We start from the raw sequence: 15,534 nt of genomic DNA, 5'->3' as shown, positions 1-15,534 counted from the left end.
CCCATAAAAGACTTTCTCCATGGAAGGGCATATCCAATAACCTCTCCTGAACCACTGGTTCTAGGTCATAAATATACTGCCATGAGAGTCTGCACACTCCCACCTCGGAGTCTGGATTCAATATCAAAAGTATCATAGGTGCTTCTGGCCAGATTTTTTTGACACTGCAGCTGCTTATTAGTCCGTTGGTGAAGCTCTTCAGCCTGCTTCAGAGGGAGAGAATCGGTGTATACCAGAGACTTCAAGTACATGCTCAAGTAGAGCTGTTACAACTGGAGCACCAAGGCCTGAAAAGTCTTTCTCTCAAACGAATCCAAAGTCTTGGCTTCTCTATTGTAAGTTCCTTGAACAGGGACTGTCTCTTCTATATTTTGATGTACAATGCTGCATATGTCGAGTAGCGCTATAGAAATAATTAGTGGTAGTAGTAGTAGTAATTTGAGAGAGAATTTAACCACCAAAAATTGTGAAGCAGCTGGGCCCTCTTGAATTAAGGAGCCTTTTGGATAGGATACTACCCATCCACCTTCTTGGGCGAAACCTGCACTGAGAGGGGAGTTTCCCAGTTCTTCAGCAGTGCATCTTTCAGGATAGGGTGCAATGGTACTGTGAGGAGACTTGTAGTCCAAGACTGGGAGGAGACTCATAGTCCAAGACAAGCAACAACTTAGCCCTAGGTTCCTCCTCTGTGTCTTTGTTAGGGAGATGGCCGAAGCCATGTCCCTAACAAAAGCAGTGAGAGACTCTCAAATGGAGACTTTCTTCTCTCTAGAGGTGGTGAAGGGTGAGAAGGGACTCCATATAACTCCCATGTGAAGTAATGTTAACCTTCATCTGAATCCCATGAGCAGTCCCTGACAATAATAATGAATAATTATTAAGAAAAGCGGTATATCAAATAAACTCTAAAGCAAGATGTTACACAGAATTTTTTTCACTTGAAAAACAAAGTTTCACTTTCACGTTGCAGTCATTTTTGGATCCAGACTGAAGTGTGTGAGACTGGAGTGGATATACCAACATTTTGAAATAGATAAGTTCATTTTTAAGAACTGTTGGACAATGATAAAATCCTTCTAAACAAGCAATTCAGTTTGATCTATGCATCTATTTTGATTGGGAAAAGTTGTGATGCTGTGATGATTCTCTTTGGTCTGACAAGAAATGACTACACAGATGGAGAACTGAGCACACACATATTAAATTACTTTGTATTTTCTTATATGCAATTATAATTTGTCTAATTTTTTTTTTTTGCACAAAATTTATACCTTCCATTCTCATCAGTGCCATAGCAATCTTGCTATTGCTATCTTCATGCAAGTATTGTGAACAGAATCTGTTAGCTGAAACTGCTAAAGAAGATACAACCAGTGCAATATGTGCTCCTGGTGTGGGAAGAACTCTTAAATCAGGATGAGCTTACAGTGTTCAAATTAAAATGAAGAGGTTTGGAGCAAAGGAGTTATTCTGACCTATGATGCTGATTTTATTTTCAGGATATAAATTCCCAAAAGGCTTTTGCGGTATATAAACATTTATGTTTATGTTATGTTTTCTCTGTATTTGTCACCAAAGTTTTTCTCCATTGACAGGCTGATTTTTGTTTTTCACACAATGTGGGTAGTTCATTGATTTGGATTATGTAAAATCCTTTCCATACCATTTTAATACATCTCAGGGTCAGTGAGGAACATAAACGTTTATGGTGTATGGCTAAGGATGTTGTTATTTTTGAATAAAATGCTCAGGACACAACTAACTGGAGAGCAATGTCAGTAAGCTTATACCTTAAGATAGAGACCGCTATAGATCAAGGGAATCCTCACAACCGCTTTTTTGCAGTGTGTGTTATCTGGACTCACTACTTTTGTGTATACTTATACTGCCAAATGCAATATAGCTATTTCTCATCAGATATATAAAGAGATTAGGTACTTACCTTGGTAATATCTCTTCTAGTGCATAGGTGTGCCATTCTGGACTAGCGGGTAATTTCCCTGTAGACATGAGCCTTGCAGAAGGAATCTACTCCAGATTTTTTCTGAATCCTTCCTACTTCACAGAGGGTTTTGCTGCCCCCTATAGTTAGTTCCAAAGTAGGCAAGAGCCCATTCACAAAACAAAGGAGTATGGAGAAACTTCCCCAACTAACACACTTATTCTGTTCTAAATACAACAACATATGAACCAGCAGCAATCAAACAAAGAAACAAACATGCCAACTGAAGCATTAATGGGAGCTCAATTAGTACTCCAAATTATGCCAAGAATAGACTACTCTTTCTGCCCCTGACTTGATTCCAAGTTACAGGAGGCAGGAGCAGGAAATAAATGACAGGGTAGGGGTCCAGAATGATACACCTCTCTAGCAGATAAGATATTAGCAAGGTAAGAACCTAATCTTTTTTTCTAGTGTATTAGCTGTGTCATTCTGGACTAGCGGGACATACAAAAGCAGTCCCTGAAAGCTAGTGTGGGATGATTGATTCAGCTTATAACACTGAGGACCCAAAGGCAGAGTCCTCCATTGTCACCACATCCACTCTGTAAAACTTAGCAAATGTATGTAGAATGGACCAAGTCGCCACTCTACAAATCTCCTCAGGGAAGACTGCCCTAGCTTCAGTCCATGAAGAAGCTACACTTCTAGTCAAATGCACCTTTATGGAAACAGGGGACTGTTTCCCACAGACAATGTATGCTGACAAAATGGCCCTACAAATCCACCTGGAAATTATGGCCTTGGAAGCTGACACACCTCACCTAGCTGAATTTGTCAGAACAAAAAGATGGTCAGAGCGCCTAAACTCATTGGTGACCTCAAGATATCTAAGAAGCACTCTTCTCATATCCAACTTCTTTAGAATCTGGTCCTGTTTCCTGGAACCTATGGACTGGAACGTTGGCAATCTGACTTCCTCATCGACATGAAATGCAAAAACTACCTTTGGCAGGAAAGAAGGAATGGTGCGCAAAGAGGGAACGGTACAATTTAGGGGGTGAAGAACTTTTGTGCACGACAGAACGGGACTTGGATGTGATTGTATGTGATGATCTTATGGTGGCCAAACAGGTTGAAAAGGTGATGGTGAAAGCTAGAAGGATGTTGGTTGCATAGGGAGAGGTATGGCTAGTAGGAAAAAGGAGGTATTGATGCCTCTGTATAAGTGTTTGGTGAGACCTCATTTAGAATATTGTGTTCAATTCTGGAGGCCGCACCTTCAAAAAGATATAAAAAGGATGGAGCTGGTCCAGAGGAAGGCTACTAAAATGGTATGTGTCTTCATCATAAGGCATATGGGGACAGACTTAAAGATCTCAATCTGTACACTTTGGAGGAAAGGCAGGAGAAGAGAGATAAGATAGACGTTCAAATACCTACGTAATGCAAATGCGCATGAGTCGAGTCTCTTTCATTTGAAAGGAAACTCTGCAATGAGAGGGCATAGCATGAAGTTAAGAGGTGATAGGCTCCGGAGTAATCTAAGGAAATACTTTTTTACAGAAAGGGTGGCAAGATGCATGGAACAGTCTCCCAGAAGAGGTGGTGGAGACAGAGACTGAGTCTGAATTCAAAAGGACCTGGGATAGGCACGTGGGATCTCTTGGAGAGAGAAAGAAATAATGGTTAATGTGGATGGGCAAACTAGATGGCCCATTTGGCCTTTATCTGCCATCATGTTTTTATGTTTCTGTGATTTTAAGGAAATAATCCCTGCAAGAAAGAGCCTGGAGCTCCGATATCCATCTCACCGAGGTCACAGCCACCAGAAAAACTGTTTTGAGCATCAGATCCATCAGAGATGCTTCCTTCAGTGGCTCGTAAGGAGCCTGGCTGAGGCCCTGCAAAACCACGTTAAGATTCCACGAAGGGAAAGGAGGTTTTACCGAAGGTCTTATACACAGTGCACTCTTCAGAAATCTGGCTATGTCTGGATGAGACACCAGAGTAGATCTGTGGTCTCAAGCTCTGAAACAAGACAGCCCTACTACTTGGATCCTAAGGGAAGTCACTAAAAGCCCTTTGTCAAGGCAGGCTTGGATAAAAGCCAACACACCACCGAGACCGGAGCCAAAAAAGTGTTCCACCTTTTCCTTGGCGCACAGCTGGAAAGTCTCCCAAGCTTTAGTATAAGTTGAGGCAGTTGTCAGCTGCCATGGATCCCAGCACTTGGAGATAGCACCACACCGACAGAGATGGGTTGGCCAGCAAGCTTGTTATTTGAGAGCACAGTTTCCATCTGCATGGTTCTGGAAGACAGACATGGCCATCCGCCGTGTCGAACAAGATGCCCAGGTATTCCAGGGACTGTGTTGGCGACAAATGATTCTTTCGGTAATTCACAATCCAACCCAGGCTCTCCAGGATTCGGAGGACCTGAGTTACTGTGTTCTGCCTTCAATTCACAAGGAAGCCCTGATCAGCTATTTGTCCAGGTATAGATGCATTTATAAGCCCATCTTTTACAGGTGGGCCGCCATCACCACCTTGGTGAATGTGCAAGGAACAGTCGCCAGGTCAAACTGGTAATGATAACTGATAACTGGTAATGGTTATCCAGAACATGAAACCTCAGGAACTTTCTGTGGTCCAGGAAAATGGAAATATGCAAATAGGCTTCCATCAGACCTAGAGAGGCTAGGCACAGAGAACACGGGGGAAAAATCTGTCCCCATCCCTGTGAGCTCGGTCCCCATCCTCGTCCCGTCCCCGTGAGCTCAGTTCCTTCCCAGCAAATCATCTGATCCCATCCACACAAGCCTTGAATAGTTATGATTTTATATTGAACATATTTTATTAAAGTATAAAAAGAAACAAGATTCTGTCCAATTGTCATTTTATAAACACAAATAATTCAGAGCAAGGTACGCCCTCACCTGGAGTACTGCATCCAGCACTGGTCACCATACATGAAGAAGGACACAGTACTACTCGAAAGGGTCCAGAGAAGAGCGACTAAAATGATTAAGGGGTTGGAGGAGTTGCCGTACAGTGAGAGATTGGAGAAACTGGGCCTCTTCTCCCTTGAAAAGAGGAGACTGAGAGGGGACATGATTGAAACATTCAAAATACTGAAGGGAATAGACTTAGTAGATAAAGACAGATTGTTCACCCTCTCCAAGGTAGGGAGAACGAGAGGGCACTCTCTAAAGTTGAAAGGGGAAAGATTCCGTACAAACGTAAGGAAGTTCTTCTTCACCCAGAGTGGTAGAAAACTGGAATGCTCTTCCGGAGTCTGTTATAGGGGAAAACAACCTCCAGGGATTCAAGACAAAGTTGGACAAGTTCCTGTTAAACTGGAACGTATGCAGGTGAGGCTGGACTCATTTAGAGCACTGGTCTTTGATCTGGGGGCCGCCACATGAGTAGACTGCTGGGCATGATGGACTACTGGTCTGACCCAGCAGCGGCAATTCTTATGTTCCTATGTTCTTATAAGCAAAACCCCCTGTATCCCCTCCCCTTCACAAATACACTTCTCCCTCCGTATTCACGGGGGATACGTTCCAGCTATAGCCGCGAATATGGAAAAACCGCGAATATGAATTGTATTTGTTAATCGCAGTTTTTTGTAAAAAATAGCGGTTTTGTTAATAAAACTGCGAACATATAAAATTCATATTTGCGGTTTATGGAAGGGACTATAGTACAACTAAATACTATGTTAGTGGAATAACGATACAGTACTGTATATATTAACTGTATTTATTGAATACTGTAACAATATTTATTGAATAAAAGTACTATAAATCTCAGGGTAAACAGAAAAAGTTCAATACAGTACAGTAATGCTTTCCAAATAAGGAAAAAAAGAAATGTTCAAAACTTTCTCTATGCATGCTGGGAAGCAGCATTTCACTCTATGGGTGCTGGGAAGCAGCGTTTTTCCCTGTGCACGATGTGAACCAGCGATTTTCAGGGTTAAAGTTTTTGAACTTCGATTTTGTAGGAGAAATCATGGAAGCTGAGTGAATATTGTTAAAAGTTTAACTTTTTTTACATTACAGCAAAAGGAAAGGAATATTAATCATGATGTAATTTTTTGGGGCGGAGTCACTTGCCGAAAAATCGCGATTATGTGAAACCACGAGTGCAGAAACCGTGAATACGGAGGGAGTAGTGTATCCCCTTCCACTATGTAGAAAACTAAGTCAAATTATTACAGAATGCTACAAAGAAAAATCATGCTAACAGAATACCACAGTCACACATGACTTTAGCCCCCTTCCAATGGGTCCAACACCTCTATCCCCTCCCATTAGTACCCAGGTGTGGATCTGGCACCTCTCCCTTCCCTCCAGCTCCACTCTACTCACCACATGGGCCCAGTACCTGTTTCCCTTCCCCCCACTTCCCAGACCAGATCCGGCAACTGTCTCCCTTCCCTTCAGCTCCAGCCGGTCCAGCAGCCCAAGCAATCCCCTCCCCTCCTTCGCAAGTGCAGCAGCAGCCCCCCACTCTCCCTGGGTTCCGATCGTGGTGGCAAAAAAACCCCCCAAATAACAAACCTGCAACTCTCTTGCATGCAGCATTGCTAAGGAACCTTCTTGCCGAGTCCTTCCTTCCAATGTAACTTCCAGTTTTTCCAACTTCTAAGAAGCTGATCAACTCGCCCCGGGAGGTGCGAAGGGGCTGATCCAGGTGAGGCGCAGGTTTGCTGTTTTGTTTGTTTTTTTTTCTTTTGCTGCCCGCAATTGGGAGCCAGGGTGGGAGGGTGTGAGAGTGGGGGGAGGGGGGCTGTTGGACCCACGATAGGGAGGGAGGGAGGGGGCTGCTGAATTTGCAAGGGGGGACTACTGACCGGGAGGGCTGGGAAGGGATGCAACTTGTGGCAGATCCTTTACTGCGGGGACAAGACCATTCACCGCTCCAGGGGGTGGTGAATGGCCTTGTCCCCGTACCCGCAGCAACTAGTCAATTTTTTTCCCCCCTGTTCCTGCGGGTTATCCGCGGCTAGCTGTGGGTAACAGTCACTATGTCATTCTCTAGCTAGGAACTCTCCTAGAGCCCGCCACTATGATAGAACGAACTGTCTCCATGCGGAAACATGGAACCTTGAATGTTGCATTGACACGAGGTCTAAAATGAGTCTCCAGTTGTCTGAACCTTTCTTTGGCATGATGAAGTATCTGTCTGAGCCTTCGGACAGTACAGGTTCTATGGCCTGAATGTCCAACAATCTTCTCACTGTGGCCTCCACTCTGATTGCTTTGTCCGGGTACCCCTCAGGGAAGTCCACAAACCAATCTGTTAAAGACCGGGTGAATTCCAGTTTATTATCGCTCTGGATGATTTCTAGAACACAGAGGTCTGAAGAAATCTGAGCCCAGTTCTGCAGAAAGTCTAAGAGAAAAGCCCCCTATTTTGAGAGGGACTGCTCTGGACCTGGCGTCATTGCGACTTCTTGGAAAAAGATGTAGTACAGGAACCATAGGCCTGGTTGTGTCTGAATCTGGCAAATCTCTGTAACCCTGGAAGGATCTCTGGGATGTGGTTCCTGAATGCTGCCCAGAATGCCTAAAGCCACGAAAATTAGAGCGCCCTGAGCCTCTAGAGGTTCTGGGTCTGCCATTAGGCAAAGATTTCAGACGACGATCTACCACACTGGTCAAAAGATCATCCAGACATTTCCTGAATAATTTCCCCCTGAAACTGAGTCTGCTGAGGGCAGCTTTGGAGGAGGAATCACCAGCCCAATGAATGATCCAACGCATTCTGTGGGCTGAGATTGAATAAGTTGAAGCCTTGATCATGACCCTAATGTTATATAGAGCATCAGTCACATAATCTACTCCCGACAGAAGGAGCTGGGGCACAGGCTTGTCACTTTTGCGCTCAAAAGTCCGAAAACTAGTATGGAAGGCACAGGTCACAAACCATACCTCAGTGGTAGCTTTGATTCCCAAAGCCTCGAAGAACCTCTTGAGAACAACATCCACTCGGCGATCCTTTAACACCACTCCACCCTGGCTTGGAAGGCAGGTGCACTTATTAACGTGTGCCACCAAGGAATAAACCTTTGGCTGCATGAACATTTGGCGACACTCCTGTGCCACAGAGTACAGCCAAGCCATAGTTCTTGCCACTTTAAGGGACAATTATGGAGCATCCCAATGCTCTGTGACTAAAACGTTAATGTCCAAGTTTAACTCCTGAAGTGATCAGGCTCAAGAGAGCAGAGGGTTTAAATAAGCATAGAACCATGGGATCATTCCCGAGATCAGGAGTCATAATAGGCTCCAAAGAGCCAGACTGAGACCCCATATTCCAACAGGGATGGTGCATCCTGAGACAATAATGGTATAGTACGATATTCATTATCAACTGAATCTCCCTTTGAAAAATCTCTCAAACAATGGTTAGACGCAATTAGCGAGGTAGATGCTCCCTCAGACCCTCTGCCCCCTCGTGCGGCGTCCAAAGTAGAGAACTGCACGGGAACAGGGACAACAGAAATCCCATGGGGATGCCCCCTGGAGGTCACAGAGATCCCCTGGGGACCCCCCATTGGGGTCACAGAGATCCCACATGGTTGGATTCACCTCAAGGGGCTCAAATACCTTAGTGCACTTCCTTTTCCAGTCCTCCATCTGCAGTTGCTTCTCCACAAAGCAGCATGCAGTGCTCCCAGCATGCCTCCCGTAGCTGACCCAGAAGCCTTCCCTCAGACATCAGAGGGAAGGCTTCAGGTCAGCCACATGCAGCACCTATAGCCCTGCAAAGAAGTGTGGCTAGAAGGCAGGAAGGAGGCAGCTGACCTGGATGGCTCTGGTACAGTTTTGAGGGAGGTGGGCACTGAATTAGTTGGGCTACAGAAAGGAGGGAAGGAATGAGCATGCCTGCGTGTTTGACCAAGTAAGGGAGAGACTTGCAATAAAGGAGGGAGCACATTGGGACATGGGACACAGAAGGGAGGGAGGGAGTGGGTTTGGACACAGGAGGGAGGGGGCATGAACTTGGGACATAGGATGAAGGGAGGGAGGGAATAGAAAGGGAGAATTGTTGGGCATGAGTGTGTGAGAGGGGAAAAGATGGTGCACACAGGGAATAGAAGATGATAATTTTTGGACATAGGGAGGGAGAGGAGTGAGGTACAGATGCATGGGGAAGAGAAAGATGAGAGGGAGAAATATTATGGTGGTGGAGAGGGAATAGTGGGACAGACTGAAAAGGATGCAAGAGGGAGGAATGTTGGACATAGAGGTGGAGGGAATTTAGGGAGAGATGAGCATGATGCTGGAGAGAGGTGATAGGAGAAATGTTGGGCATGGGACTGGTGGGCAGGGAAGAAAGATGCTGTACATGGTCTGGGGGAAGAGAGAGGGAAAAATGTTGGATGTGGCAGTAGAGGGAATGGTAGAGATGCAGCCTGGAGCCCTCTCTCTCTTTCCCAGCTCTCTTTGCAGTAAGGAAGGGAATGAGAGAAAGAGATGTTGGACAGTGAGAGAGAAAGACATGTTGCACATGGGGGTGGAAGAGAGAGGAAGAAATGCTGTGTAGGAGTGGGAAGGGGAAAAAGTGGGAAGGGGAAAAAGAGGGAGATTGATCCAGGACAGAAGGGGGTATGCTAATGAGGATGTTGTACATTGGGAAGAAGGGAAGAGAGAGGGAGAAATGCTAGATCATCGTAGGAGGAACAGCAACAGAAGACTTTGCAGAAGACAGAAAAGCAGAAAAAAAGATAAACTGGTACCAACATGATGGAAAAATAAATCTCCAGACAACAAAGGTAAAAAAGGAATTTATTGATTGAAATATGTTAGCTTTGGGAAATGTATATAGATGTCCTTGTGTTGTGTTCAAAACAAAAGGAAATGAAATTCTAGTTTAATTTCTCCAGTGCTGAAGTACTTACTGACCCTTGCAGTGACTGGTGGGTATCCTCAAGTACCGCCAGCTTAGGACGTCCTCCAAAGATGGCCAGAGCTCCCCTCCACCAAGCACAGTAGTCGCTGGCAGCATCCCTGAGCCACTGAGGTGCCAGCATCTGTGACTCAGGGACGCTACTGCTGCCTGCCAAGCTTGGTGAAAGGATCCCCGATCACCTTCCGAAGAAGTTCTCAGCTGAAATACTTGGGGGTCATTAGCTGGAGTATTTATATTTTATATTTACATTAGAGGCTCTGACAGAGCCTCATTTACAAAGTATGTATTCTTTCCAGTTAATATTTCCAAATTAATAAAGTGTCTATGCTTATTGGTAAATGGGTCTATACCAGAGCCTTTAATTCAGTAGGATATAATTAAATGAAATAACTACTTCTGAAATTTATAGGGATGGGCAGGGACAGATTCAATTACTTATGGGGATGGATTCAATTCCAGAGGGGAAGGGCAGGGACGGGCTTGATTTCTGTCCCTGTGCCAACTCTCTAGTCCAGTGGTTCCCAACCCTGTCCTGGAGGACCACCAGGCCAATCGGGTTTTCAGGCTAGCCCTAATGAATATGCATGAGAGAGATTTGCATATAATGGACATGACAGGCATGCAAATCTGCTCCATGCATATTCATTAGGGCTAGGCTAAAAACCCGATTGGCCTGATGGTCCTCCAGGACAGGGTTGGGAACCACTGCTCTAGAAAGATGGCTCTCTTGAAAGGCTTTCCATATCAGATTAATAAATTCTGGGGGAAACGCCGTACTAGGCAGTGCTGAGTCTCCAAAGGATGACTCCAGTTTGCATCCTTTGGGCTCTGGATGCCTAAAAATCTGCGCTCAAACCCCTGCAAGCAGTAGATGAGCAAGCTTCAAAGGGACAACCTTAAGCTCCAAAAATGCTTTTGCAGGCTAGCTAACAGGTACAAGGGATTGGCCTGTCAGCTGTAGACCACCGTCTGCTTCTCCACGTAGGCAGAGCTGAACCCTCGAATCAGGGAGCTCATGGCACCCGGAAAAAAAACATGATTAAAAGAAAGAAATAAGAGAAGCAGAGCAAACTCCTTCAGGCTCGTGTGTAGAAGGAAGAAACTGTTGGGGCACAGTAAAGCCCTCTATGAAGTAGGAAGGATTCTGAAAAAATCTGGAGTGGATTTCTTCTGCAAGGCTTGCAACTACAGGGAAATTACCCGCTTGTCTAGAATGACACACCTAATACACTAGAGATACAAATAAAGGAGGGAGAGGGAGAAAATATGACATATAAAATGCTTTCCAAAAACATCCCAAATAATTTTGGCAAAATTAAATATTTATATTAAAAAATTACCTTATTTGAACTCCAGAGTACATATGGTTATAAATGTCATTGTCTTCAAGTACTCCATGTCCATTGTCATAGAAATAGACACCAACCTAATATATTCAAAGGAAATTTGTTAAAAAGTTAAAAAATATAAAATCAAGGTATTTGAAAAAGCATACATCATGTACCACTGTGCCTTGTTAACCAACCTGTTTACCACTGTGTATTCTGTTTCTCCTCAGCACTGGAGTACTTCCCGTTGTCACCCAAACACCAGCCAAAGTATTACTGTAAACTTCATTTTCTTCAATCACACCTTGCCCTTTTTCATGCTAAATTAAAAAATGAGAGTTGACAATCTCATTCATGGGTATTCTTTATAATGTGACATTTAAAAGAAATTGCTAACTTTTAAGATCTCTATTCTAGTTGGACATTTTTTAAGCAGTAATGTGATTTTCCTGAAACAAAAATTCACCACAGCACAAAAAAATAGTTCAATTAACACAAGCCAAACTTGTGTTAAGCTCAAATAACCAAGGCTTCAAACTTTAGCTACCAAGAAAGGGAGGGGGGTGTAATATTATAAGTGATTAGAGTTGTATGGAACATCATTTTAAATGCAAGTGCTTATAAAAATTGGCTGAGTGTGTGTATGGGGGGAGTGGGCTGTTGAGCACAGACTAAGATGTTAGTTTGAGGTGTTTGCTCCCTCTGAACAGCACTTTAAAATCTAAAATCTCAGCTTATTGAAGAATTAGCTTCAAAATCCATCAAGCTGGACTTCAATGCTATGACTCATCTAAACATCATTCCCCTTTGCTGCAAATATTAGGCACTTGCAACTCTGACATAACATTACCTGAACAAACCCTCACAAATAAAAGATTTGCTAATGGAGATTAGAAAATTGATGGCAAGTATGAAGAGATACAGCAAGTCTTAAAGATCAGCTTAATTCAACTGTGAGCTTACTTTGGCCAATTGAGGTCAAAATGGCAGCACAAGAGTATAAAATGATAACAGTGCATTAGAAACTAAAATCAGTGGCATGGATTTATCTATTAATAATTTGTATTAAAATTATAAAAAGAAATAAAAGAAAAAAGATTAAATTATCTAACAAGTAGAAAGATGAGAAAGAAATAAGGCTGATAATACAGTCATAGTATATGTGAAGGTTTTTGATCGATGAAAGATACCTACCACCACTATATAACAATAGGATAACAGTATATGTTCCTTGGTGTGGTATTCTGAGATCTTTTCCTTCACTTAGGCATTTTAATAATTTGATTGACTTAGTGAGGACCTTATAATAGTGAGGGTTGACACATTTTCCACTGGTATTTTAATGCTGGTACCAGAATAAGTCTCCTCATACAGTTAGGACAACCTGTCTTCTGCCCTAACTTTAATCGCTCTGCTAACTTGGTAAACTCTGGTGCTGCTCCAACTTGCCTCCAGGTCAACCAATCACTAAGCGTAGTGTCACACCAGTTACATCAGATTTTCAGTAGTACTTTTAGTATTAGTATCTACTTTTCCTGCCCAGTTAAATCATTCTGAATATCTATCTACTCCTTTATTTTCAAAATAAATTACAACTTTACAACCACATTAAAGGAAAGGTTTCCTTTACCACTTACCACATAAATTCCTCCATGTTGACCATCATGAATTTTATTGTGTCTGACAATAGGGCAGCTATTTGTTCGAATCTGAATTCCTGCTAGTGCATTCCCTGATAAAAAAATAATAATAATTTTTTTCTTTAAATAAAATGCTTAGCCCAGAAATTAGAATGATAAAAAGATGATAAAATTTATATACCATATATGTCATTTCCTTCAATAAGGCCTCTTCCATCACCAAAGATATAAACGCCACCTTGATTCCCATTAAAAATTGCATTAGTCCTAGAGATTAAAGAAATGAAAGAACTTATACTATCTGCCACAAAACTAAACATAAAGCCCTATTTAGTGGATCATCCCATGATTTATTCCATTAATACAGTATATATTCCCACCACATACTTGTTTTCATAGTTTCATGCAATATGCCATGCTGTAAAAAATGTATTACATATATATAAATATAATTCCTCTAATCAGGGTACAAATGATTTGAGTCTACTCTAGTGTAAATAAAAACACTAGAAAATTTCTGAATGTTGCCACTGATATTAAGAAAAGAGAGAAAGTGATGGAGCTCTGCAAGACAGCAGAGCTCAAATGCTCCATGTCAGCACTGTTGATAACACAACTAATGTGTGACTGGTCATCCTGTTTTTTCCCTCAAACAATCTACAGTTAGGCCAGCTCAGAGAAAAGTGCCATGTGGAACTCCTAGGCTCAGTTCATTTGGCAGGACTCAACTTTCCAAAAAGGAAAGTTCAAAGCCTCCAGGTCAATAATTTTCAACTTTGCTCATCTCACAACACACTTACAAGGTGAAAAAATTGTCAAGGCATACCACAGAGAGTACAGCAGTGGTCAGAGCTGATATTCAGTGGCACCATCTGTCAAAGTGCTGCTTAATTGATTCCTAGCTTGCTCATCAAGGTTTAAATGAGTGAGAGCTTTTCCTGTTCAAACACTGCCCTCATTATTCAGAGTAGAGGTCTGCATGGGAATGGGGATCGTGGGAATCCTGCGGGTCCCGTGGGAATCCCCCCTAACCCACGGGACTCCCATGGGGACCCTCCCTCTGGCCCACGGGACTCCCACAGGGACCCCCCTCTAGCCAACTGGACTCCCATGGGGATGGAAGGCTTTGGAAGCAGGGTTTGTCCATATAATATAAAGAGGGGGTTTATAAGTTAATTACCTGAACAGAAAACAAAAAAAGGGTTCCACCAAAGAGATTCCACAAGGAAAACATCAGCGCAAACACAAAACAAAACTGTGGAATTGATGATCCTGTCATAAGTAATTGCTGCTTTTACAGTGGGGATGGAGGTAATTCCCTGCGGGGATGGGTGGGGACGAAGAGGATCCTGGCGGGGCGGGCAGGATTTCTGTCCCCGCGCAACTCTCTAATTCAGTGCAGGATTTTGCCATGTTTCAAAGGTCTTGTAACATATATTTATAATTTTCCATGATTTTTATTGTTTTTTTAAAGCATCGAAGGTCAGATTTTCAGCTTCTGAGAGCTGATTTGGTCTTGCTGACATATTTCGCTGCACTGATCTCAGGATCCTGTGGGACACTGCAAGTTTGCTATTTTTTTAAAAATTAGTATTTCTTTTCCTTCTGTGTGATTTTGTTATGCTGTGAACTGCTTTGATGACTTTGCTCTAGGTCAGAGGTTCCCAATACGTGGTACACATACCTCAGGGGGTACACAAGCCACGCAGCACAACTGTGTCAAGTGCTGCATGCTTCCTACTCACCTTATTTCTTCCCACAAGCCAGCACCATCTCTCCCATTCTATCCTCCCTCGTCCTATTTACCTGAATCACTATCGATACAGGCAGCCTCAAATTTCACACAGGCAGTCTCAGGTCTTTGGCTAGGCCCCACTTTGCCTCCTCGATACAACGTCCTGTTTCCTTGGAGGCAGGGCATGGCCTAGCAGAGCTCCAGAGGCTCCCTGTCTCAATTGCTGGGCTGCCGCATTGCTGGGCTGCAATTCAGGTGACAGAGCCAGGCTGCAAAGAGGAAGATCGAAAGAGATGCTGCAAAATTGCGGGAGGGGTACACTACTGGACTTGGGAGGGATGAGATAGGCCAGGGGTTGCTGCTAGCCCTGGGAAAGAAAAGAGATGGATGCTACTAGCCTAAGGGGTAGGAGAGGGAGGGGTGCTGGACCAGGGCTGCTAGAAAGAAGGAGGGAGAATGAGAGAGAAAGGTACTGCTTGATTTGAACCAGGAAAGGGAGAGATGCTGCTGGACCTGGGAGAGGAGGTGAAAGAGGAAGGGGTGTTGTGGGACCTAGGAGGGAAGGTGAGAGGAGGGTCTTGTTGCACCATATATGCCTGGGACAGTCTACGTCATTGCACCAGGATCCATCTCTAGCAGTATTCAAAAATCCAAGCTAACAGCCCACTTTTTTTAGGCTGCTTTCATCTCTTAACTCCCATTTACCATAAAACACCATGTCCATCCTTTCATTCTCTCTGCAAGAAACTCCCCAATCCCTAAATTTCCTGTCTCTCTGTCATTATTAGATTGTAAGCTCTTTTGAGCAAGGACAGTCTATTAAATGTTAAATGTACAGCGCTGTGTATGCCTTTCAGCACTATAAACCTCCCTTCACCCTTCCTCCCCCATTAAGTCGCCTTGAGCCTACCTAGGTATGAGCGATGTAAAAATAGAAGATTAGATAAATAGTAGTAGTAG

General features: G+C 43.4%; 1 protein-coding gene across 3 annotated transcripts in view; it reads right to left on the bottom strand.

The window, feature by feature from the left end:
* The window catches only part of FBXO11 (F-box protein 11), a 256,086-nt gene that overhangs the window by 25,640 nt on the left and 214,912 nt on the right, over nt 1–15,534 (bottom strand). For all 3 annotated transcript variants that reach the window (XM_033940001.1, XM_033940002.1, XM_033940003.1), the window contains exons 13-16: nt 13,021–13,106; nt 12,837–12,931; nt 11,397–11,519; nt 11,212–11,297 (exon numbers count right to left, since the gene is read on the bottom strand). In XM_033940001.1, coding sequence (XP_033795892.1) covers nt 11,212–11,297; nt 11,397–11,519; nt 12,837–12,931; nt 13,021–13,106 — 390 coding nt within the window. The remainder of the gene's footprint in view (nt 1–11,211; nt 11,298–11,396; nt 11,520–12,836; nt 12,932–13,020; nt 13,107–15,534) is intronic.

This window comes from Geotrypetes seraphini, chromosome 3, assembly GCF_902459505.1.
Source record: "Geotrypetes seraphini chromosome 3, aGeoSer1.1, whole genome shotgun sequence".
Classification (NCBI taxonomy): domain Eukaryota; kingdom Metazoa; phylum Chordata; class Amphibia; order Gymnophiona; family Dermophiidae; genus Geotrypetes; species Geotrypetes seraphini.
Note: the sequence above shows the minus strand (reverse complement) of the source record. Positions and strands in the feature narration are given on the sequence as shown.